A 24,461-nucleotide genomic window follows, 5' to 3' on the forward strand; every position below is an offset into this window, starting at 1 on the left:
TACGTTCTTCAAGTGGTTTATTAATGTCACAAACAAGGCAGACTTTATTTTGATTTGAATTGGCCATTTGAATTGAAATGCTCTACACAAGGCAAACACTTCACCATGAAATAGTTAAAGATAAATAAAGGAGTCCCAGTCTGTACATAAATCTGCAGGTGCTACACACACATTTAAGATATCCATTGTGAGTTAAATAAATCCAGTCATCGAAGACGATGACCTGTTTGTCCCCTAGCTTTGTTCTGGATTCCAACTTAATATTGTGTACAACACTGGACCGGCCACGGGGACTGGCCCCTTGGTGACAAAGCACTTAAAGCCCGGATTTCCAAACTGTGTTTGGATATGAGGGTCAGATGCTCAGAGTCCAAAGCAGAGCTGAAGGGCAGGAGTCAGCAGGGTGAGAGCCTGGAAGCCCGGGTTTTGACCTACCCCTGCCCTTTCACGGTTCACTTAGAGGGTCAGAAACAGGAGAGCAGAGGCCACAGAGCACCAGGCAGGAGGAAGTCTGAGACCCAAACTGTTCAAACTCTTCCTTGTGCCAAGACATGGCGATTCTCAACACAATCGGAGGGTCAGTTTTACCACAGTGTTTCTGCTTTCGTTAAGAGGATTGGATTAATTTAAACCTCTTAATTAGGAAATAAGACTTCTGGGGCAGAATTTAAACCACAAATGAGAAGTATATAGTCTGTGTTATCGATCACTCCACAAGCAGATACCACTCATCAATTTCTGCACTCTGATACCTCAGATTCCATCTCCACACTGACTCCAGGCAGCCTCTCCCCGTCCACTGAGGTGGAGATTCTTTGCTGGTTTCAGTACTTCCTTGTTCCCTACTTTGTGTGAAGGAGCAGATGTAACATGGGCATTGAAAGCTAGGTGACTTCAAACTAATCATTTAATCTTTTTGAATTGGTATCTTCCTATGCAGTGGGCAAATTCACCTGACTTAGTTGTTAGAAAGAACAGAAGCCTTCATGGGAAGGGCTCAGTACTGTGCCTGGCACAGGGTGGGTAGGCATCGAACAGATGAGAGCTATGGTTATCATTATTTCTTATATGATCATTTTAAATGAGAGTAAATATTAGTTTGAGCCACAGGAAATGTTTTTCAGCTGTCTTCAACCTACAAAAATGGTAATTTCTTCTGGTTTCATCTAGTGCATAAATCTCTCTCTCTCTCTCTCTCTCTCTCTCTCTCTCTCTCTCTCTCTCTCTCTCTCTCTCTCTCTCAGTGTGTGTGGTTTTTGAGACAGGGTCTTGCTAAACTGCCCAGGCATGTCTCAAACATGTGGTCCTCCTGCCTAACCCTCTCGGGAAGCTGGGATTTCCAGCCTCTGCTCTCACCCATCTTACTAATCTAATACATAATGACGTATGTCATTCAAATCACCTTTTAGTTCCACCGTTATTGGATTCTTCTCTCCATTTAAAAACGTCCTTAATTCAGTTATTGGAGAGAAGCTAAGACCCGGTGAGAGACCTACAGCCTGGAGTCTAGTCACATAACTTCCAGGGACCCCAGTCTCCCCACCTGAAAGTTGGGAACAACAGTGTTTTCTTAACAGTGGTTTTTCGATGGTAGGAAGAGGCAACAAATGGGAAAACACTCTCGGGGTTGACAAAGCTGGCCGACTGCACCGCTTCACAAAATATAAGACACTAAAGTTAACACTGCAGTTTTAAGTGCTTTTCTATAGAAAAACGGCACGTCAGAGAACTCATGCCACCATGCCCATGGTTAGCAAAGCAGAGAGATGATGCTGTTAAGTAGATATTAGGACAAAGGAAAGATGAAGCGCTTTGTATCTCATCAAGGCGAAAAAGACATGAAATGGGAAAGTAAGAACCGTTGTGTTAGGACTACCTCGGAACCAAGCTTTTACATTTACACCGGAAATCCTACATTTTGGGAAAACTCACAAAGGAGACAGGGCAGCTGCCTTCTGTTTTCCTTGGAGGGCTTTCAAACGGGCCAGGAAGGTTTGCTTTTGGCATAGTCTTCCTAAAGAGAGGGGTATAACCTTTATGATCTCCAATAAGACTTTAGACCAATGGCTTTAGCAGTTCTGGGAAATGGCTTTCCCGCCTTCCGGGACGTTGCTTCGTTACTTCCCATGCCCTGTGCCAGAGTGTGAGGGAGGGTGACGTGTTTGGACTAGCAACCAGCAGAGGGGAAGGTGGCTCAGTCCCAGTCCTCAACTCTTCTCTCCTGTGACCCTTGGCCAGTGCAAGGCTCCCAAGAAAGGTCACCTTTAGTCAGCTTCAAAGGCGCTGTTGGTGGCTCCCACGTATTCAGACTTCTTCTTGTGCCTGGTCCACATTTTTCTTAGGATGCCAGGGACACCACAGGAAGCACTGCCTGTTAACGGCAGGGAGGCTTCAGCCCCCTGGGGAAGGGTTGGGTACTCTTCTGCAATCTTCTTGAGGTGTCTGGATCTAAACGACAAACCAAAGGGGGGCAGGGAATGGAGGGGGCTGGTGAATACTGCACTGAGCCAGACTTAATCTGTAACTTTGAGAAGCATGTCCAGCCAGAGTTCTCCTCTCCTTCTCCATTCTATGACCATGATCCGCATAGCTGGAGGGTCACTGTAGAACACCCACAGGAATGTCCCCTGGGGTGGATCTCTAATGGAGTGAGAAGAGGTGACCATATGAGCACAGTGGTTCATGGGATATGGGGTCCTGTCCTCTTGTTTTGAGAATTGCTTCCCTAACCAAGGAGCATACCCGAGGACTGGGGTGGTAGCTCAGTGGTAGAGTGCTTGCCAAGCTGGCATAAGGTCTGGATTTGGTCTCCAGCACAGGGATGGGCAGCATGGCGGGGGATGGGGATGACTGGGTTTAGAGAAGAGGCTTGCAGTGCTGTGGACTGGAAAGCTCCTCGTCTGTCAAGGCGTGGTGTAGTCCTCCTGGTCTGCCTGAGCAGTCTGCAACAGCTACTGTCCCTCAGAAAAATTTGCTAGCCAGAATGAAATCCAAGCCCACTGAGTTAAAACACACAAACAATTTCCCCCCGGTTAAATCCCAGTGCACCAAATGGCACATAACTTGGTTTTCACAATTCTTCCCAGGGGAGTTCTGGCATGCAGAAGTGCTCCATCCTGTGGGTTCCCCCCCTAACTCCTACGGCTTTACTTCCCTTGATTAATATTTGCCATGGTTTGATTGTGGCTGCTTTTCTACAACTTATCTTGAAATCTCATCTCCATTTTGAGATATTAAGAGAAAGGACCAGGGATCACACTTGTATTCTCAGCACTTGGGAGGCAGAAGCAGGAGATCTCAAGTTCTAGACTAGCCTGGATGATACAGTAAGACCCTGCCTCAAAAATCAAACCAGGGCCGCAGCTACAGCTCAGTGGTAGAGTATTTGCCACACGTATGTGAGCCTGGGATCTAGTCCTGGTACCCAAAATAAAAAGAAATAAGACCAGGGTATGGTCTTTTAGATTAGGGTTTTGCCTCATGAATGGATTAACTGATTCTTGGGCTAACAGAGTATTACCCAAGAGTGGGTCTGCCATAAAATCCAGTTTGAATATATCTCTCATACGTTTTCCTATCTCTGGTTATGTAAATGTCCTGTACAACCTCTGGACTCTGTCCACAGAGAGCTCATCTTTGGGCACAGTCCATTGACATTGATGACACCCAACGTAACCTCTATTCTTTATAATGTCCCAGTCTGTAAGTATTTTGTAATTAATGAAAGAAAATGGGTTAATATGTTGTTTCAGCCTGTGTTCCTTCATATGCGTCCTGAGCATCTCACCAAACGTGCTGTTTCCCAATCTCTTAAAAGTTTAAAATTAGAAGTTTCTCAAAAAGTGTTAGCAGTTTGAGTTAAGCTCTCTATGCTGGCTACTTTTATGTCAACTTGACACAAGCTAGAGTCATCAGAAAGGAAGGAGCCTTAATTGAGAACATGACTCCATAAGGTCTGGCTGTGGTGGATATTTCTTAATTACAAGAAAGCAGGCTGAGCAAGCTGTGACGAGCAAGCCAGTAAGCAGCACCCTTCCATGGCCTCTGCATTAGCTCCTGCCTCCAGATTTCAGCCCTGCTTGAGTTCCTGTCTTGACTTCCTTCAGTGGTGGACGACAATGTGGAAGTGTAAACCAAATAAACCCTTTCCTCTCCAAGTTGCTTTTGATCATGGTGTTTCATCACAGCAATAGAAACCCCAACTAAGACACTCTCCATACATGATCTATACCTGCTTCCCACCCTGTTTCTTTGGAGACAAGGTATTATTATTTCAGGCTGGACTTAAACTCATCATGGTTGCCAAGGTGACCTTGAGGTTCTGGTCCTCTTTCCTCTATGTCCCTAGTTCTGAAATAATAGGTGTGCACCACCATGTAGGGTGTAGGATTTATTCATTCCCTTCCTTCCTTCTTCCTTCCTTCCTTCCTTCCTTCCTTCCTTCCTTCCTTCCTCCCTCCCTCCCTTCCTTCCTCCTCCCTCCCTCCCTCCCTCCCTTCCTTCCTTCCTTCCTTCCTTCCTTCTTTCCTTTCTTTTTTTTGTGTGTGTTTTGAAACATGACCTTGATATGTAGCCCAGGCATGGCCTTGAACTCTTGCCGCTGCCTCCTGAGTGCTGGGATTATAGGCATGCGTCATCATCTCTGGCTCTGCATATGATTTCACCTAATCTCCATGATAGCCACTTTTATCTTGCTTGTGTATGTGCATTTTTGTTTGTAGACAAGGTCTCACTAGTACCTTAAGTTGGCCTCAAACTCTTGGCCCTTTATCTCTACCTCTCAGGTATCAGGGTTACAGGCATGCAGCATCATGTACAACTACGTTTTTAAAAAATATTTATTTTATTATTTTAACTGTATGTATGCATGTTTGTATGTGTCTCTGTGTACACATGAGTGGAGATGTTTTGGGGGGCCAGAGGCATCGGATACCCTTGGAGCTGAATTTCCAAGTGGTTATGAGCAGCCTGGCCTGGGTGCTAACAATCAAACTTGGGTTCTCTACAAGAGCAGTGCCTACCCTTAATCACTGAGCCATTTACCTAGCCTCTCTGTTTTTAAATAGATGAGACTAATTTTCCCGAAGTCAGAGTGAGTACAATGCCAGGCCAGAGAGCAGATTTGAGTCCAAAGCATGCATTTTGTCATCATCACCTTTAACCCTTGCCATGACCTACAGTGTGGAAGGCAGTTATTGAGACATAAAAGTCCATGCTCAGTTGCACACTCTGGCTGTCTTCCTACACGGAAGGCCTTTGGGGTGCTGCGGGAGTAACCTTCCTGCTACCCTAGGCTGGCTCTTCACCAGATGGAATTAACAGGGGCCATGGTTACGGTTTGTTTTCAAACCTGGCCTTTGTTGTTTTTGTTGGGTTTGTTTTTGCAGTAGTGGAGGTGGACCAGAGAGCTGCATTCTCAGCCTGAAAACTATCTGAGTCATTTCGGTACCTGTGGGTGAGAGTTCCTAAAAGAATTCACAAGGCATTTCTGACACCATCCACGGAGGTTCTGGATAGGGCTCCTCATTACATTCGTCTAATCAAACAAAGCCCCGAAAGCAGTGCTAATGAAGTGGAAGCCATGAAAAGGACTCCAGCTTAATCCTAGGCAAGCGATTGATGTTTCTATAGCTGGACACATGTTTGCAGGCCTCATTACAAGGTCATTTACAGCTGGCATGGGTTTTTTTGGGTATATCAAGTGTGAGAAATGTTGGCCACCTGTTGCTGTCCTGCATGACTGGCATGGGTGGAGAGCCACGCAGGCAGCGTAGCTGGAAGGCCCCATACTTACCCTCTTCCCAGAACAGCTCCTTTTTCTGAGCCCTTGGCTGTCACCTCCACCACAGCTGGAGCTTTCACTGAGATGCGGGCCACTGGGGAAATCTGCGTTTGAAGGGAGTGGGGGAAGAGTTGAGGATGGTGCCACACTCCCACTCTGGCACTTACTGGAGCTATTTGTAAGAGAGCTGTCCAGAGGTACCACCCCTAACCTGGACAACCGCCCACCCTCAGTCAGCATCAGACATGCTGGAGGCCTTCTGAGGATAGTGCCAGGACCACAGAGTACCTGATGAGCAGGCTGGACGACGTTGCCTGAGCCGCTGAATTGAACAAAGTCTGTGAAACTGTTGGTTCTGGGACTCTACTTAAGAACTACTGGCCTAGAGACATGTGAGAGAGACAGTCATTCCATCTTCCCAAGGAGCTGTCGCCCTTCCACCTCCTCTGCCGGTGTCTGATCATCAGTCTGTAAGGGATCTTCTTCAACCGTGCTGCCCACACCAGCACCAGCCTCTCCGGTTGCTTTCTTGCACCTTTCCAAGGATGGTCTGCTCAGACCTTGTTTGTGCTCAGGCCCACTACACTCTCCAGGTCCTACTCGTCAGGAGTCCCCATCCCAACCCCTCAGCGTGGAAGACTCAGGCCAACCCTGCATCCTTCTCCTCCAGGTCTTGCAGGGCTGACTTGCAGCTCGGCCGTTTAGGACGGTACGAGTCAGCAGAGCCAGCTCCACGTTGAGCCGGCTTTCTGCCTTGTCTACCTGCTGGCCCACAGCTCTGCATGTCTTTAGACTTCTCTGGATCAGGGCCTCATTTCTATCAGCCTTTCAAGCTCACTTCCACCCTGAGGCTGCTGGCCATGTTCATCTTTCTCTGTCCCAGTGTCCCCAGAGCACTAAATAGACAGTGTGACAAATTGTGCCTTCTTCACTTTTTCTTTTTCCTCTAGTTCTCTAGCTACTGTCCTGGTCCCTAGAGAGGTTACAATGACAAGTGGAAGAGTCTGGGACTGAGCTCCCACTAGCCCTTCCAACGGCCCTGTCCTGAACTGACAATTAGCTGATGACCTAATCAGGGCTAAGTCCAGGGGTTGCTTCATCAGGGGCATACCCTATGCTTGGTTCTTCTCTGTTCCAAGCCACATCAAAGTGTCACCACATTTCCAGTCTCTGGAACAATTCCAGGTCAAAGACATCATTATTTACCACCTCTCTCCTGGGGCGGGGAAGGCCGAGGGCAGAGTTACTGTACCACCGTGTGGCCTCTCCCTAGCTGTTCCTCCCATCACAGGCCTATAGCTCCTGAGCTCAGGCAGGAAAGCCTGATCCCCACCCCTTCCCCATCTTCCTCAGTCCCATCTCATCCACGTCAGCACTGATTCAGGGTTAGATGGGTGCAGGCTGAGTCTCTCTCCTGCTCAGGACAATGAGCAGCCGATGAGGCATAGCTCTTCTCTTTTCAGGCCCATGGACATGCCGCTCTGCCTCTTCATCTTCATCACCACCCTTCACTCTCCCAGCTTTCTCTGGTCTCTTGCTACAGCTGCATATCTGCCAAGGGCACCATCTAAGCCCACCCGGAGGCCTGGGCGCAGGAATCCCAGGCTACTAGACACCCTTTTCTCCTTAACCTTGACCGTTTCTCAGCTCAGCAACTCTCAAGACTGTCTTCCTTCCCTCTGCCAGCTGCCTAGCCACCCTATTTGCTGAGTGTGAGGTTGGAAAGGGAACTTCCTTGACAACAGTTTCTCCCATCCCCATCCTTTGTATAGTTTTTCCAATACAATGACCTAACTTGTCTAATTTGGTCCATAAGGATGAAGGGCTGGCCCAATTAGCTTCTGGCATCTCTCCTAGTTTTCATGATGAATAGTAGCTGCTGCAAGGGCCTAGGATGTCCGAGATGCTCTCACCTCCATGCAACCTTGACTCCGTTAAGTGAAAGGGAACCCCACACTCATCCCTAGAAGACTACAAAGGAGAAGAGGAAATAAATCTGGAGACATGTCCCCAATCCCTCTTTAAGAAAAGACAAACTGTTCACCTTCAGGGTGGGCAGAGGGTAGGCAAGTATCTCTCTGCTGCAGAGGACCACCTTGCCCAGAGTTACATGCTTGCTGGGACAGCCCACACACCCTGATGGAGTTAGGAAGGAAGACAAAAGGTTGAGCCATTTGGGCCCAGTTGAGACCCATCTGTGTAGGCAACTCACCCTAGATCCTACACTTGAAGGTGCTAATCCTGGATCATGGTTCAGTTGCTCCCTCCACACAAGCTGCCTCTCTACTCTCAAGACTGGTATCGATGCCCAGTATACATCTTATGCCTCAGTCCTCAACTCCCAGTGAACCTGGCCTGTAAGAGATGCTCTGAGAAGCACCCTGCCCACAAATGACCGGTTGTTATGGACTGAAGGTTTGTACCTGACTCAAACTCATCTGTTAAGGCTCTACCCACCCCCTAGCGCGATGGTGTTTGGAGGTGGAGCTCTGGGCAGTAACTAGGTTAAGATATGGAGGATATTGAGAGTGGAACATCTATAATAAGATTAGTGCCCTCAGAAGAAGAAAGAGATTTCAGCAATGCCTCCATTTGTATGCACAGAAAACACTTAGCATGAATCATGCAACTGCAAGGCAAGAGGAAGACCCTCTCCGGACAGCAAATCTGCTGTAGCCTGGATTTGGACTCCCCAGTCTCGAAAAGTGAGCACGTTTCAGTGCCCTAGAGTATGGTATGTGATAGCAGCCAGGCTGACTGAGACACTGCTGTTCTGTGCTTGGGTGGTGCTGGAGCCCCCTCAGTGCTGGGGAATTTTACATCACTCTATCCCAGTGCCGCACCTGGGAATTAGTCAGGCACTGCTGTCTGGCCAGACCTACCAGTACTTCCCCCATGCTTGAGATGCTAGCAAGTCACAGCCTCTGTTTGCATGTGAACTGAGTTCCTTTTGAGAAAGAGAAGCAGCCAGTGGTGTGTCCTAAGCACACAGAGTGGCGTCAATGGCTAGTTCCAAGAGCAAAGAACCACAGGGCGGGGCTGCTTTCCCATGATTCTCAGCCCAGGGCAAAGGACTCTGGCTCCCTTTCTGGCACCAGAGAGACATTTCTAGACGGTTCAAGCACCGCCGATACAACGAATCTGACTTATTTTACTTACCAATGATTTCCCATATGCTCGACTCCCACACAGATTCGAAGCTTTGGGTTCAGAAATCCCCGCTGTGAAATTGAACAGAAGAGACATTACTCAGTTGGACTCTGAGTTCTGCCTCCCTCTGCTTCTGAATCAGTTATCTCGCTAGCCATCCAGTCACAGAGGGACTTCCTCAGGGCCTTCATAGCAAGCAGCAAAGCAGGGCAGTGCTGGCCACGCAATGCTGACTGCTGAGTGGGGTTACCCCCACCCCTACCACTCTTGCAGGAAGCTGGAACTCAGGTCAATGTAGTTCAACAACTAGGACGAGCATGCCATTGCGGTGGGGATGCTCAGAGTGGAGGAGTCTGCACGTGTGCAGGCAGAAGGCAGATCCAGGAAATCTGTGTACTTTCAGCTCTGTTTTTGCTGTGACCCTCAAACTGCTGGGGAAAAAAATCAAGTCAATTAAAAAAGAGCATTTGGCTCTGTGTCTGCAGCCAGTAGGTGCTCAGAGAACTCAGCACTTCCTCCTTTCCTAAGACCTCAGCTCACACGAAATCAGTTCAAGGAACGAGTTCCGTTATTCTCCCCTTTCGTGCATACTTTGTTCTCACGGGTCCTACCGTGTTTTAGGCATGCTTTGTTCTCACGGTCCTCTCCCTCCCTGCTGGCCTCCTTCCCTCTCTCATCCCAGTCTTGTCTGCTTCCATCTCACATTTATTTTCTTACTCCCCCCCCCCATCTCTTCTCTCCCTCTCATGCTGTCTTTCCTAATTTCATCACACACATGCCTATATAAAAACATCTTAGGATCTGAGAGATGGCTCAGTTGGCAAAAGCACCTGCCATTGCAGACCTCATGGCCTGAGTTTGGAAGCCAGGAACCCATGTGATACTGCAGATCTGTAAATTTTGTAGGCAGCTTTAGATCGGATGTCCAAAGACCAAGCAAACAGCATTTAATCACAGTAACTGAGTTTAAATGGTGGCCTATGGCTTGCTGACTAGTTGGGTTGGAAACTAGGTAAATGGGAACTAACTAGTTAAGTGGGAGCCAATTGACTGGCTGATTGACTGGGTTGTGGCTAAGTCTGCTGTTTTCCGAGCTTTGTGGCAGAGGCCGCCGTGTTCCCTGCAGACGCTGCCTGCCCGTGGTGCTGGTTACAGTGAGGAAGCTGCTCCGGAGTTGCCTGTGAATTCATGAATCCCTTTTCCTGTGACTTTACACAAAAGCGCACGCTGCTAACTTCAGCTGGTCTGGGAAAATTCCCTTTAACACTGCCAAGGTCAGACCACAGCGAGTGGTGCCCTTGAGGAAACAGTAACAGCAGCTCCCTTTCGAAGTGTGCCAGGCACTGTGCTGAGCATAAACTGCACAAAGGTGGTTCGCCTCACTACCCGGAGGCCCCACATTCACAGCTAAAACGTGCTTCAAAGTATTGCGTTTGTGGAGCTGGGGATGTAGTCCAGTGGTAGACGGCTTGCCCAGCACAGGAAAGAGGGTGCCTTCCATCCCCAGCATGGCGACAACAACAGCAATAATGGTGAGACTGCATTTGTGTAGCAAAGCATGCTAACACATGCATGTAATCCCAACACTGGGAAACCGAGACGGGAGAAGCTAGAGTCCAAAGCAAAGTGAGTCCGAGGCTCCTTGGATCATGAGACCCTGTTTTAAAAATCAAAACCAAACAAGAAAAAGTGACCTTGTACTGAACCAGTACATACTTATTTTCCTTGTTGCCCTGGCCTAATCAATAACTACTACTTTCGTAATATTTGTGTCCTATGAGGTGTTTAAGTAACCATCTACAGATGATTGGAAGTAGACATAAAGACAGATGTGTATAGGTTATATGCAATTACTGTACCATTTTACATAGGGGAGTTGAGCATTGTGGAGTCTGACATCTTAGTTGGGTCCTGGAACCAGTTGTGCCTGATCTGGACACAGCTACATCTCATCTAGTCCTTACTGTCACCTTAAGAGGGGAGGACCCTGATAGTTGGCATTTTCTAGTTGGGGAAACCAAGGCTTTAGTGATATATAACCATTAACCTGAAGGCAGACAGGATGGTTTGAATGAGATGTCCCCTATATGCTCAGGCATCTCAACACTCAGTCCCCAGTGGGTACGCCCATCTGTGCAGGCTTAGAAGATGTGACCTTGCTGGAAGAAGTATATCACTGGGGGCAGGCCTTGAGAGTTTAAAGACCTGTGCCATTTCAAGTTCACTCTCTCTGCATCTTGTTTGCAGCTTGAGAAGTGAGCTCTCAGCTGCTGTTCCAGCCGCCATGTCTGCTGTCTGCTCCATGCCATCCTTGTTATGGTCACTCGCCCTCTGGACTTGTAAACCCCAAGTGAACCCTTCCTTGTTAAGTTGCCGTGGCCATGATGTTCTGTCACAGCAACAGAAAAGCACTAAAGCACGGGATGGAGATGGTTTCAGGAAGTGTTAGACCTCTTGTAGGCCCGGGGAAGCTTGATCAGGGGACAGCATAAAATCCCAACTCAGGAGGAGGTGGAGTTTTGCACACAGGGAGAACCCACAGAAAGAACATCAGTGAAGGTTCAGGGAAACATAATGGAATGGGCCATCAGGGCATTACCCTGCAGCTCAGGGTTGTTCCACCTTACAGAACGGTAAGGACAGAAGGTGGCCGTGAGATGTCATCATGGCGCAGGGGACAGGTGGGAGGGAAGAGACAGCAATGTTAAAAAAGATGACAGAGGAAGCTACCTGTCTTAGGAGGGCATTCCTGGAGCTTTGTGGAGAGGACTAGGGGGCGGAGGCCCTTCACTGACATTGTCTACATATGTGAGATGTTGGGGTCTGAGCCTGGGGAGCTTGAGGTAGGTTACAAAAGTGTCAAGCCAAGAGCTCTCTGGGGGTGACCCTGTCAGGTTAGTGTATACAGTGGGTGGGGAGGACACAGAAGTATTAGGGAAGAAATCAGAGACTTTCTGGAAAACTGGACAGTCACTCCTGATAAAAGGTCACACCTTGCAGCTTGTTCAGATAAGCTGGTCATGACCAGGAAAAAGTCCTACAAACAGTTTCCCAGGCCCAGGAGTTGAGCACTGTCTCTTTCCAGCATCTAAGACCTTATGGTGAGTGTCTTAGTTGGGTCTACCTACAGCATCCCCGTGATCTCCAAATTTCCTCACCTGTCCGCTGCCTGAGAAATCTGTAGCATCCAAGACCTTATCCTACAGTTCAGAGAAAGAGCAAGACCCTAGACCTGAGGTCCCCGGAGACATGCAGCATATTGACAGGAGGAAGCAAGAACTGATACCCAGGGGCTGGTGCCTAGCCTTTCCTTGGAGAGCACCAGGGTTTGGCTTCGGCTCAGCAACACCCCCTCCTACCCATTCTGGAATCTATCAGATTGGAGGCACTGAGGGAATTGAATCAATGCCCAGCTGAGTCTATTTTTTTCCCATCCGAACCTGACTAGCACACCCCTGCATGAGCTGACTGTCACGTGTCGGGCAGACGCTCCATTTCATAACTTACTGCTCTTGTCTTTCAGAACACAGGACTGACTTGGGCAGTACAAGATGACACCAGCTACCTACAAAGTTGTGAAAGCAGCCAAGCATGGTAGTGCATTTGTAATTCTGGCTCTTGGGATGCTGAGGCAGGAGGATCATGAGTTTGAGGTCAGCTTGGGCTACACTACGAAATACTGTCTCTTAAAGACTGTAAAAGTGACCTCTAAAACTAGACAGTTGGGGGAAGAGGCACTGACCATAACATCAGGAGTCTGGAAGCGTGACAGCAGAGGTCAAATGTGTGTGTGTGTGTGTGTGTGTGTGTGTGTGTGTGTGTGTGTGTGTGAAACACAGATTGTGATATGCCTTAACCCTGGAATTTCTAGTCAAATAAAATGTACCTTTCCAGCATATTTCCAGGTGCTGCTCCTGGGACCCCACTTTGAAAATCACTGCAGTAACTTCTCTCTAAAACCTCAGTCTGTTGACCCTGTAGCTGCAAGAACACCACCATCTGGGAGCATGTCACAAAGGAAACCTTGGGATTCATAGGTGGTCTACCATCCTTCTGAATTAAATTCTTCATGAGGAAAAGGCCCTGAGCTGATTCTTGTGTACACAGTAATTAAAGCAGTATGGCTTTTAAATTCACTTTATGATTTTTGGAGCAAAGAGGAATATTCTGCCTATTTTTCTCTTTCCACACACACGCACCCACCCACTCACCTATACATAGACACAGAGAAAAATCTATCTCCTCTTAATTTGCAAGGCAGATTGTGGCCTTCCTAATGCTTCAATTCTATTTACATGTATGTAATCGATCTTAACTGAGAACGCAGCTTGGTTTATGTGTTCTTGTACTGTCCATCATGAGTGCCGGGGAAGACCAAAGAAACCTAGTATGACACCTGAGAAAAGCAACAATTAAAACAACAACCACAACAAAACTTGGAACAAAACACCCACAAAGGAGGGGCATGGAATGGGAAAAAGATGAGTGAAAAGAGCATAGTCAATAGAGACTTAATTTTTTTTTTTTTTTTTTTTGGTTTTTCGAGACAGGGTTTCTCTGTGTAGCTTTGCGCCTTTCCTGGGACTCACTTGGTAGCCCAGGCTGGCCTCGAACTCACAGAGATCCGCCTGGCTCTGCCTCCCGAGTGCTGGGATTAAAGGCGTGTGCCACCACCGCCCGGCGAGACTTAATTTTTGTAAAACACAAAACTGTTAACGCCAGAAGCTTTGACAACATTTTGGATTTGTGTGTGTGTGTGTGTGTGTGTGTGTGTACATACAGGTGTGTGTTCATATTAGTGAATGTGGATGCATGAAATGAAGGAGGACATGTGGAGGCCAGAAGTTAACTTAGATGTCATCCATCTTGTTTTGGGGACAGTCTTTCACTGAGATCTGAAGCTTGCCTATTAGACTGGCCAGGGTGCCTTGGGGTTCTCCTGCCTCTGCCTCCCCAGCACGGGGTTACACTCACACTGCACACCCCACTATGTGGGTTCAGGAGATTAGACTCAGGCCCTGATATTTGTGTCACAAATACTTTATCAACTGAGCTGTCTTCCCAGCTCCTAGTTTTTGTGGTAGGATCTCCTCCTCAAGTCCAGGCTGACCTTGAACTCATGACAATCCTCCTGCCTCAGCCTCTCAAATGCCGAGGTTACAAGTGTAAGCCATCATTCTTAACTATGTATTATTGGAATTAAAACATGAGTAACTTTAGGTTCTTGACACAACAGAAAAAAGCCTAAACTATCAGTTAAAGAGAAAATACTATTAGCAACTTCAGAGGACTAGAAGTTGAATCCTATGTTACGGCTTAGGGTGGAAACCATTTCAGAAAGGTAGCACTACTGTTTCCAGATTTCAAATAGGTTTGCCCCTAAATTCTTTTTATAGATTATTAAGTCATTCAAATGAAAAAATGATACAATTTGGTTGTTATGGCTGTGGTTATGGTCCTGGGGATGATTCCAGGACCTTTAACTGAGCATCTCACTCACACTGCGCCCAGGGAGGCAGCGCTGTATATAGGTGAAGGTGTTGGTGGGTCTGCCTCTGTAGATGAGAACCAACAGCGGATGCTTTCTCAATGCAGACAGGTTTTTTGTTTTGTTTTGTGTGTTTGTTTTGAAAGCTGGATGCTTAATCAGCCTGCCTGGAAAGACCACAGGACAGGACACATACAAGCCGCTGGGCTTTTGGTGGAACGTCACTGGCCCTCAGGTCCCCTCACGTACCAGGTCTGATGGGGGTTTTGGTGGGATGCGTCCCGGGCGGCCGGGCGGTTTGCAGTCTGCCAAACCTGCGGTCACCGGTTTGGGGTCGCTCGCAGCGTTGAGGCAGCAGCTCCAGCGGCCTTGGTGCGTACAGGTCCGACTCGATCACCACCTGCAGGGCGCAAGGAACACAGTCAGTCATCCTCCCCTGAGTTGCCCAGTGCCGGGCTACACCACACCCACCTGTCCACACGCGGGAACTGTAATGGGCCTGAATCAGGGTGGCGGGAAGTGAGTTTTCACTGAGTGGAGATTGCGAAACTCAGAAAAGCTAAGGTGGTTTCATTCCAATCGCCTGCTAGTGCTCAATTACAAATGGAACATCAATAACCTGACCCCAGGACTCAGGGACCATTGAGGAACTCACAGCAACTGTGGTCACTCACACAAGATCAAGCCAGTCCACATCCCAGCACAAAAGAAGGGCATGACATCCCACCCCCTCGCCCAGAAGCTATTCACAATTGACAGCCACTCGGAGTGGAAAACTCAGTTTCTTCAATGGAGTGACCCTGGGTAGATGAGCCACACTCCAGAGCAGGCGCCATGCTCAGGAGTAGTCAGCAAACACAGTTCTGATCCCGTGATTGGTTGTTGTTTTTGTTTGTTTTCAAGAGAGAGAGGGACCTTGAAGTTGGGTGGGTTTGGGGGGGATTGGGGGAGGGAACTTGGGGGGAGGGAAAAATAAGATCAAACTATTGTATGAAATTCTTAAAAACATTGTTTAAAAAAACACCTGCCTCTGCCCTGAGCACACACAGAAGTTGTTCTTTATCTCCTAGCTGATGGCATACAATAATAGTTTACATAGCATTTCATTCTCTTTAGGTAATTATGATCTGGAGATGATTTAAAGTAGGGAGTGTGACTGAGAACTGTATGCACAGGGTATGCCATTTACACGGGGAACTTGAGCAGGTGAATGTTGGTATCTGTGGACGTCTTGGAACCGATCCCTAGGGGTACTGAGGGATAGCTGTACTTAAATCACTGAAATAGTTTAAATGTAAAAACAGGAAACAAATAATAGCAGCCATTTTATCTTAATATGGGGAGTCATGAAGGGAATCTTGGCAGCCAGGGAGCAGATTCTGCATATTTTATCCATTTCCAGGACACAGGGTCATTCATTCTGATTGTCCTACTCCATGAGGCCCATTCATTAGAAGCTCCAGTATTCCTTAACAACGCAGCCTCCCCGGGGCTTGCCTTACCCCCAGTCACTTCCTTCTGTGCACAGCTGGCCTGCAAGGGCCCATTCTGTGTCAGCTCCCAGCTCCCGTGCATCTGCCAGTGAGGCAGATGGGCTCGTCCCTGATAGTCTAGCTTTCGGCAGTCCCCCTCCAGTTGACCACACAGAACTGTAGTGTTGGTTTTGGGAGATGCCAGAGCAAAATAAATGGGCTTTTAACAACGTGATAACAGAGTGGTGTTTCAAGTCAGTGGAGGAAACTGCATCTTTGATGATATTGTAGGAATAAATATCAGGCCACTGGGGAAAAGCATCTCTATTTGGTCTGGGTGATGAGTCGGGTCAGAGCTGTGTGTTGAACAACAAACAGTAAAATAGGATATAGCTTAATATGATATATTATTACATATGCATTACATATGATGAGGAATTATCCCTATGCTCAGAAAACTCTTTCCCAAGCAACAAAATTGAAAAATCAATAGAAAGATGGAGGGAAAATATGAGCAAAACCCATAAATTTGCTGAACACTAGTGACTAAATGCATATTAAAACAATAAAATCTCCCTCTCCTATCAGATTACCAATGAAGAACAAGGTAACTCCACTTGGGGTCAAGGCAACATGAGTTCAAGCTTTAGATGTCTCATTTTTAGATAGGGTCTCGTGTAGTCTAGGCTAGCCTCCAATTTGCTGTGGAGCTGAGGATGGCTTTGAACTTCTGACCATCCTGCCTCCACCCATAGAATGCTGAGATTACAGATGTGTACCCCCAACCTGGGGATCAAACCCAGGGCTGCATGCATGGTGGGCGAACATTCTACCAACTGAGCCACATTCCAAGACCTTAGGCTGCAGTTTGGACGGTTAGTAGTGGAGCAGAGTAGGGCTATTCATGCCCACCCTTGCTGGACTGGCAGAATCAATGCCTGTTACCAGCAAAGACTCCTGATGTCTTCAGGGTACACATTCACCTGTCACATTTCAAGTGTTTTAACGTGTTCCGAAGACTGAATCTTCATGTCTCCCATAGAGGAACACAGGGAAGCCATCTTTCTTTCAGTCCACCCCAAATAGCCCTTCACTTAGAATTTGAATATCACAGGTTTGGTCTTAAATGGGGAAGAATATTCACTCCTCTCACATCCATTAGGACCCAGTCACATCTTTGGGGGAAAGCTGGGGGCTATTCTGAGCATTTAGGATTCGTCATTGGCCTGACAGTCCTTGCCTTTGCCCACTTTGGGCATTTCAGAAATAGTAATTTGCTGGGTTCCCTGTAAGGCTTTTAGATAGGCTGAGCAAAGTTCCTGTCCACATGTATTCTCTCTCTCTCTCTCTCTCTCTCTCTCTCTCTCTCTCTCTCTCTCTCTCTCTCTCTCTGTGTGTGTGTGTGTGTGTGTATATGTGTGTGTGTCTACTTTCCAGGTCATCACTTAGGGTCACCTACTTCCTTACTGTGTATTCCGCAGTACTCCAAGGCATGACAATAGCTGCTGAGACCCTGGCTTACTTTCCTGTCTGTAGAGCACACTGCTGATAGCTGTAGAACAAAGCAGTCTGTGAGCATGTCCTTAGCACCCGAGTATAGAGCTAAAATTGGAGAGGTGGGGAGCTCGAGATGTTAATAGGGTAGAGGAGAGAAAGCGAGAATTTAATGATGTTTTTTCCTGTTCTAGGGCAGCACACTGTCTACTGCGGTGTTACCTTACCACACTGCTGGGGAGTCCATCCCCTGACACCCCAAACCCATGCTTCTGTTGGCTTGCCAGCTTGGAGGTCACATGAGGAATTAGTCATCTGAGACCTAGATGGTGGGGCACAGTCATGGCTTGGGGCAGAAGGAATCTATAGAAATGTTCAAGCTGACTCTAACAACTTACACAGAGGGAAACCGAGGCCAAAAGGAGCTTTGTGTCTTTCTTAAGGTCACAGAGCTGCCCTTACAGAACCAATGTGTACCATAGTTTCATGCCTCCTGAATAAATGTTCTTTGTAAAAGCTCAGAAACACCTTCACCCAGCTGGGATTTTCAAGTGCAATTGAATGCTTAGTGCATAAGCCAGGAGATTCCACACAGATGTCCCCGCACAAGCATCAGATCTGGGGACAAAAGTGATATTTACAATCCCGTTTCTGTCTTTCCTCTTGTCAGCTCCCCTGCTCATTATCAAAGGGCTCCATTATCCTGGGATGCTTAACAGCTCCACTCCTTGTGTGGGCGCATTCTCTTGAGATATTTCTATGACATCCACAGACATCGGAATGATTAGGATGTCAATAAAACAGACCGGGAATCAAAAAAGGGAAGGCAGGGAGGCAGGGAGGGAGAGAAAGCACGCCACGGAAGTGGATGTGCCTTAGGATTTGGAAGAAAATGTTGCTCAAGTGGCGTCCAAGAGGAAGTGACTTGGACACTGAGGATGACTCAGAGAGGATTGGCATTCGCAGAGGAAGGAGATGCATTTCCATCTACATGGCAGCCCAGGGAGCGACAGGAGATGCAGATGAGCAATTGGAGCCAAAGAACTCTGTAAATGTTAGGGTCTGTGCACGGTACAATGGCTTTTCCTGTGGTACTTTCAGGCTACCAAGCTGGAGAAGAGGACAGAAACTCCTGTCTCACCAAGACAAGGATTTCAGGGTTGAGTCGCCCTGCCCAGCCTGGCATGTGTTCTGTGGTTAGGCCTGAGCTTTCTAAACAGAGGAGGAGCAGGGCAGCTATTGGCCAAGGCTTAAACACTTGCAATGAAGTTTCCTGACTCTGAATTATCTGTGAACACCCCTTTTCTTTCCATCTCCCTTATGAACTAGCTTGTTAATTCTCGGGGATTATGAGTGAGGTCAGGATCTCGTGACTCACAACTCTTCTGATATAGCAAATGTTCCCAAAAGTCCTCATAAAAAGATATACAACTGACATAAAAGCAGACAAAGAAGAGGAATAAAAAACCCACAGGGAAAAATATTGAATGGTTGATAAATCTATGAAAGAAATGAAGAATTACATTCAAATGGAAGAAATACAAAATAAAATTCCACCTATCAGCCCGTGAAAACGTAACAACAGGAATATCCTACGGTATTGGCACGGTGTTCTGGAAAAGGGGCGGTTGCAGGACTTTGGCAATGACTACAACAGCCTTTTCACATCTACAAATATACCCTCAAAGATGAGTAAGAATAAATGTATAAGAACATAACAATATTCTCAGGAACCTTCCTTGGGATATTGTCCTAACAGAAAAAGTGAAGAAACTCTGTTTATTGATGACTTTGGATAATGAGTTTAAAAACTCCAGATTTGACTTGGGTAAGTAAATACTAGAAATTCATACATTGGAATATTATGCAGACATTAAGAGAGGGATATGTATGCACACACACATATATCCTACACACATATATCACAGGCATAGATATTCACATACTTTTTTTGGCATGGAAAGATATTCAAGGTCTATTGTTAATTGAATAAAAGCAATTCACAAAAATAGTCCATTGTCAGACAATAATTATCCTGTAGTATATGGAAATTTTTCACTTAAAAACACACCAATGGCTGGTGTGGTAATGTGAATAGGAATGTGTTTGAATGCTTGGCCCATAGGGAGTGGCACTATTAGGAGGTGTGGCCTTGTTGGAGGAAGTGTGTCACTGTTGGGGCGGTCTTCGGGGTCTGATATGCTCAAGTTAGGCCTAGTGTGGTAGTCTCCTTCTGCTGCCTGCAGACCAAGTTGTAGAGCTCTCAGTTTCTTCTCCTGCACCATGCCTGCCTGTGTGCTGCCATGCTTCCTTCACAGTGATAATGGACTAAACCTCTGAACTGTAAGCAAGCTCCAATTAAATGTTTTCCTTTATAAGAACTGCCTTGGTCGTGGTGTCTCTTCACAGCAATGAAACTCTAAGACAGCTGGGTGTGGTGACACACACCTTTAATTCAGCACTTGGAAGGCAGAGGTAGGTGGATTTTCCTCATGCCAGCTTCCCTACTTGTTACCAAAGGCTCCATTATCCTGGAATGCTTAACAGACCCACTCCTTGTATGGGCGACTTCTCTTGAGCTACTTCTATAATACCCATGTGCATCAGCTAAAGGTTGCAACTTCAAGGCCATCCTGGTCTACACAGAGAGTTCCATGCCAGCCAGAACTACAGACTGGACCCTGTCTAGGTAAAGTGGAATAAACCCAAATCAAAAACCACACCAGCATTTACTGAACGCTTGGTATGTGACACTCTCTGAAGCAGACACTTGCTGTGTGTTAAGTCATTTGTGCCTTCTCCTTGAGACGCATGTTTGTATAAACCTCATCTTAAAGCTAAGGAAGTAGAGTCCCAGGGCAGCTAGACAACTGGCTCACATATAGAGAAGTTGATGGGGTTGAGATTTACACACAGGCAATTTGACTATAAAATCTCTACATCTTCTACTCTCTTGTACAGCATCTCAGAATCTTGTGACACTAAATTGAGTGTCCTTGCGGTGTTTGAGATTTTGTAACGTGTACATGCTGACTTGGAATTGGAGTATAACAAAGCTGTAAGAAATGCTGTTGTTACTGCCTGGACACTCTGCCCTGTTCAGGGTGATCAGTGTACCTGTGTTCTTTTTTTAAAAAAAAAAAGTATAAAGAATGTTTATAGGAACAACAAATAAACTCCCTTTAACTTAAAAAGAACCATAAAACAGAGAAAGGATTTTTTAAAATTACAATGCTTAAAAATCTGTAATAGTGTTGTCTAAAATTTTTGATAGCAATTCCACATCATCAAGAGGAGCCAGTCTTCCTTTTGAAATACAGTGCAGATATATTGATAGTTTAGACATAAAGAAATATGTATGTAAAGTGAGAAATGCATAGCATTATTAGCCTCTTAGAGTGCATAAACAACTTTAATGCAGTAAAATACTGCATTAAAAAAACACAACACAATTTAAAATTCAAAATGAGGCTGCAGGAAAAGGACAGTGCAAGGCTGGAAACCTCTGAATTGTTCAGAATTTCTGGCATTACCAGATAAACCAGCAAGCAAAAATCATTTTTTTAAAATGTCATGCCTATGGTCCCAGCGTTTTGGAGGTTGAGGCAAGAGTATTTCATGTTTCAGGCTAGCTTGGACTACGTGGTGGGCTTGAGGACAGCCCGAGCTACACAAGGACTATTTCAAACAAGCAAACAAACAGCAACAATATTCCTCTCGTACTCTGTACATCCACTTCTCTAACATACCAGAAATGGAAATACTTGAGGGATGAATAGGTAGGCAGATGGATGCTCTGTTCTTATTCTGTAACCTGTTTGTTCTGCTAAGAGGCCTATGTGATAAGGAATTGTATGAGTGGTTCACTGCTGTCTATAATGGTGAGAATAGATAACACTATAAAGGCATAGAGCAGGATGCTACATCCACATCATGAACTCTGTGTGCATGCAGAGTGAGATCTCCCCTGTGCCTGTGGAAAATGGCCACATGAGGGAATCTCCCGGGGGACTATTTGGTGTATGGTTGGTGTTTGCCAGTTATTTTGGCTAAGTGAACGATCAGCCACATGAGACACCCTTGCCTCCTCATCCTCGAGAGCAGTGGGGAGGGCGGGAGTCAAGAGGCCACCGTTATTTTTGTACTGAAATTTCCGTCAAAGAGAATGAAAACTAACAAAACACATTTCCTTACATTCTTGGTCAAGAGGTGTTGAGAGCTTTTGACTCTTCTCCTGGATGGACTGGACACTGAAAGAGATAAAGAAATGGTTTTAGAAAATGCCTCTAAGGCTACGGTACAGACTTGAGAATGTTTGGCCCTGGTTGGGGGGTTCTTGGGAAGGGGATGGGAAGAAACAGCAGCATTCCACTGCAATTTAAGATGTCCCTCAGTTTGACTGCATTAAAACTTCTGCAGCATCACTTACAATAGCTAAAGGTTGCTAAGAACCCAGTGCCCACCAACAGATGAATGGATAAAAATGGTATACCCACACACTGGAACACTGCTCAGCCTTAAAAAGTAAAGAGAACATGTACAAACCCTGAACGACTGTGCTAGGTTAAATAAGACACAAAAGAAGAGCTGTTCCATGTACGAGTCTACATATCCGAGGTGTCTAGAGCAGTCGGTATCATAGAGATGAAAACAGAGTGGTCATTCCCAGGGCCTTGGGGGCTGGAGGAGCGGGAGTTATTGGTAGTTGGCCTGGAGTTTCAGTTTGGACTAGTGAAGAAGTCAGGAGATCGAAGGGGGCAGCGGTGTGCAACACTATGAGTGTGCATGTCAGTGATCTGCACACCTGGTGTGGTTAAATGGTAGCTTTTACCGTGTGTGTGCACGTGTGTGTGTGTGTGTGTGTGTGTGTGTGTGTGTGTGTGTGTGTCTGTGTGTATGTATACCATAACTTAAAATCAGCTTAGTAGGGAAAGATAGCTTAGCTGCTAGCCTGTTTGCCTACAGTTCTTCTGGGATTGGCCCTCAGCACCACATAAAACCTGGTGTGTTGGTTCACACCTGTAATCTCAGAATTTGGGAAGTGGAGACAGGGGCAGGATTAGGAGTTCAAAGTCATCCTTGGCCACATAGTGAATTCTAGCTAGCCTGGGCTAACAGAGGAGACCCTATCTGAAAAAAAAATACTTAAAAAAATCAATTAGCTATTAAAAAGTTACAGTGCTTTGCTGGGCCGAGGTGTGGATCTCACTATAATAGCCACTGTCCCCAGCCCTGATAACTAGCACTCCCCCTTCTCATTTCTATAAAGTTGACCGCTCGAGGTTCCTCACATCAGGGGAACACATACATCATGCCTGGCCTTGTATGTTTCAGGTCCCCCTCTACCCCCTCATCGACCTTCCATATGGCTATGATCTACTGCAACCCAAAGCCATCTTCATCCTGTTCAGAACTGAACTGACTTCTTAACACACATCAAATAAGTGACATAGAGTGCTGTCCTTGTCATCTTCTGCGAAGTCCTTGTAGCTGTGAAGCCTGGAGTTCAACATGCTGACTGATAGCCAGGGACTCCAGCTTCCTCCAGGGCGTGAACATGACCATGACGGGCCAGGCAATTTTCTCACTCTCTCAGAGCCTCACTTTCTCCATGTGACAGACAAAGATGACTGTCACTTACTGTAGAGGACTGTGTCAAGGAGTACATGAACCAGCCTCCACAAAGCCCTTGCCCAGAACCAGGCAAAGAACAAGCACCCAGGAAATAGTGTGGTCTGTAGAACTTTTCTGCCGGACGAAGGCAGGAAGAAGATACAGTAGTGATGGCTGCCGTTCCGCTTCAGCTAGGAACTCTTCTTGCTGCCTGCTGTTCCCTGGCTCCCCAACCCTCCTCTGTGGCACTTGCAGGAAGTAAGTTCTGGTGTAACGTCTGAGTGAAACACAGCTTTTATCTTCAGAAGTCACCGTGGCCGGGCGGTGGTGGCGCACGCCTTTAATCCCAGCACTCGGGAGGCAGAGGCAGGCGGATCTCTGTGAGTTCGAGGCCAGCCTGGTCTACAGAGCGAGATCCAGGAAAGGCGCAAAGCTACACAGAGAAACCCTGTCTCGAAAAAAACAAAAAAACAAACAAACAGAAGTCACCGTGAGCTGTGTCTATGACACATATTTCCTGAAAGGGCTCTTTCTCTCTAGAGTTGAACAGGACATACATAGACTCAGCTATAGACTTGACCTGTTTTTAAGATACATTAGAAACGAGGCTAGAGCGATGGCTCAGTGGTTAAGAGTGCTGACTGCTTTTCAAGAGGACCCGAGTTCAGCTCCCAGCAACCACATGTCTGTAACTCCAGTTTCAAGGGACCAGAAACTTCCCATGGCAAAACACTAATGCACATTAAAAACAAAGATACATTAGAAACACCATAATATATTCTGTTGCCAAATGTTACAAGGTATTAAGACAGCTCAATTGAACAGTGTGGCTATCAGGTTGATCCCAGCACACATACACTGGAAAGAGAAACAGTAAACAGATGTGATCAGGGCTCAGGTGGAGCCTGGTGGTGATGGCTGGTCACCCTCATCTCCACTCCGAGTCGCCATGCTTCATGGGTCCCACCACATTGTGAGTTTCTAGGGACACAACATTCACTCAGTTCATGGAAAAATGGAGGCCACACTGTGTATATGTATGTGTGCATGTGGTGTGATATATGTACTTGTTAGTGTGTGTGTGTGTGTGTGTGTGTGTGTGTGTGTGTGTGTGTGTGTGTGTTGTGGTGCATCTACCCATTAGTGTGTTATGTATGTGTGTATATTGTGGAATATGTACTTTTAGTGTGTGTGTTGTAGTGTGTATACATGTATGTTGTGGAGTATGTACTTGTTAGTGTGTTGGTGTGTGTCATAGTGTATGTACCTGTGTGTTGTGTGTGTACTTGTGTATGTGGGGAGGGCAGAGGATGACACTGAACAGCTTTCCGTCATTGATTTCTATCTTTATTTCATTATTTATTTTGAGGTGGGTCTCTCATTGAACTCATCAATTGATAGCTCATCAATTTGGCTAATCTGGCTGCCAATGAGCTTCAAGGATCTGTCGGTCTCTGCCCTC

General features: G+C 46.5%; 1 protein-coding gene across 1 annotated transcript; it reads right to left on the reverse strand.

Moving 5' to 3' along the window:
- Vxn (vexin) lies at window positions 1-23,135 on the reverse strand. Its single transcript, XM_059254035.1, has 6 exons — window positions 23,028-23,135; window positions 21,581-21,636; window positions 14,670-14,820; window positions 8,942-9,003; window positions 5,795-5,886; window positions 1-2,448 (listed from the first exon to the last, which is right to left on the reverse strand). Coding segments are annotated over exons 1-6 (546 nt in total). The 5' UTR covers window positions 23,029-23,135; the 3' UTR covers window positions 1-2,264.
- Window positions 23,136-24,461: the final 1,326 nt, after the last annotated feature.

This window comes from Peromyscus eremicus, chromosome 2 (genome assembly GCF_949786415.1).
Source record: "Peromyscus eremicus chromosome 2, PerEre_H2_v1, whole genome shotgun sequence".
Taxonomy (NCBI): domain Eukaryota; kingdom Metazoa; phylum Chordata; class Mammalia; order Rodentia; family Cricetidae; genus Peromyscus; species Peromyscus eremicus.

Coding starts and splice junctions, on each gene's coding strand:
- Vxn (XM_059254035.1), bottom strand. Junction 9,004..14,669: donor CAAAACCCCCATCAGACCTG/GTACGTGAGGGG, acceptor TCAATTTCACAG/CGGGGATTTCTGAACCCAAA. Junction 2,449..5,794: donor GGAGCTGTTCTGGGAAGAGG/GTAAGTATGGGG, acceptor TTTGTCGTTTAG/ATCCAGACACCTCAAGAAGA.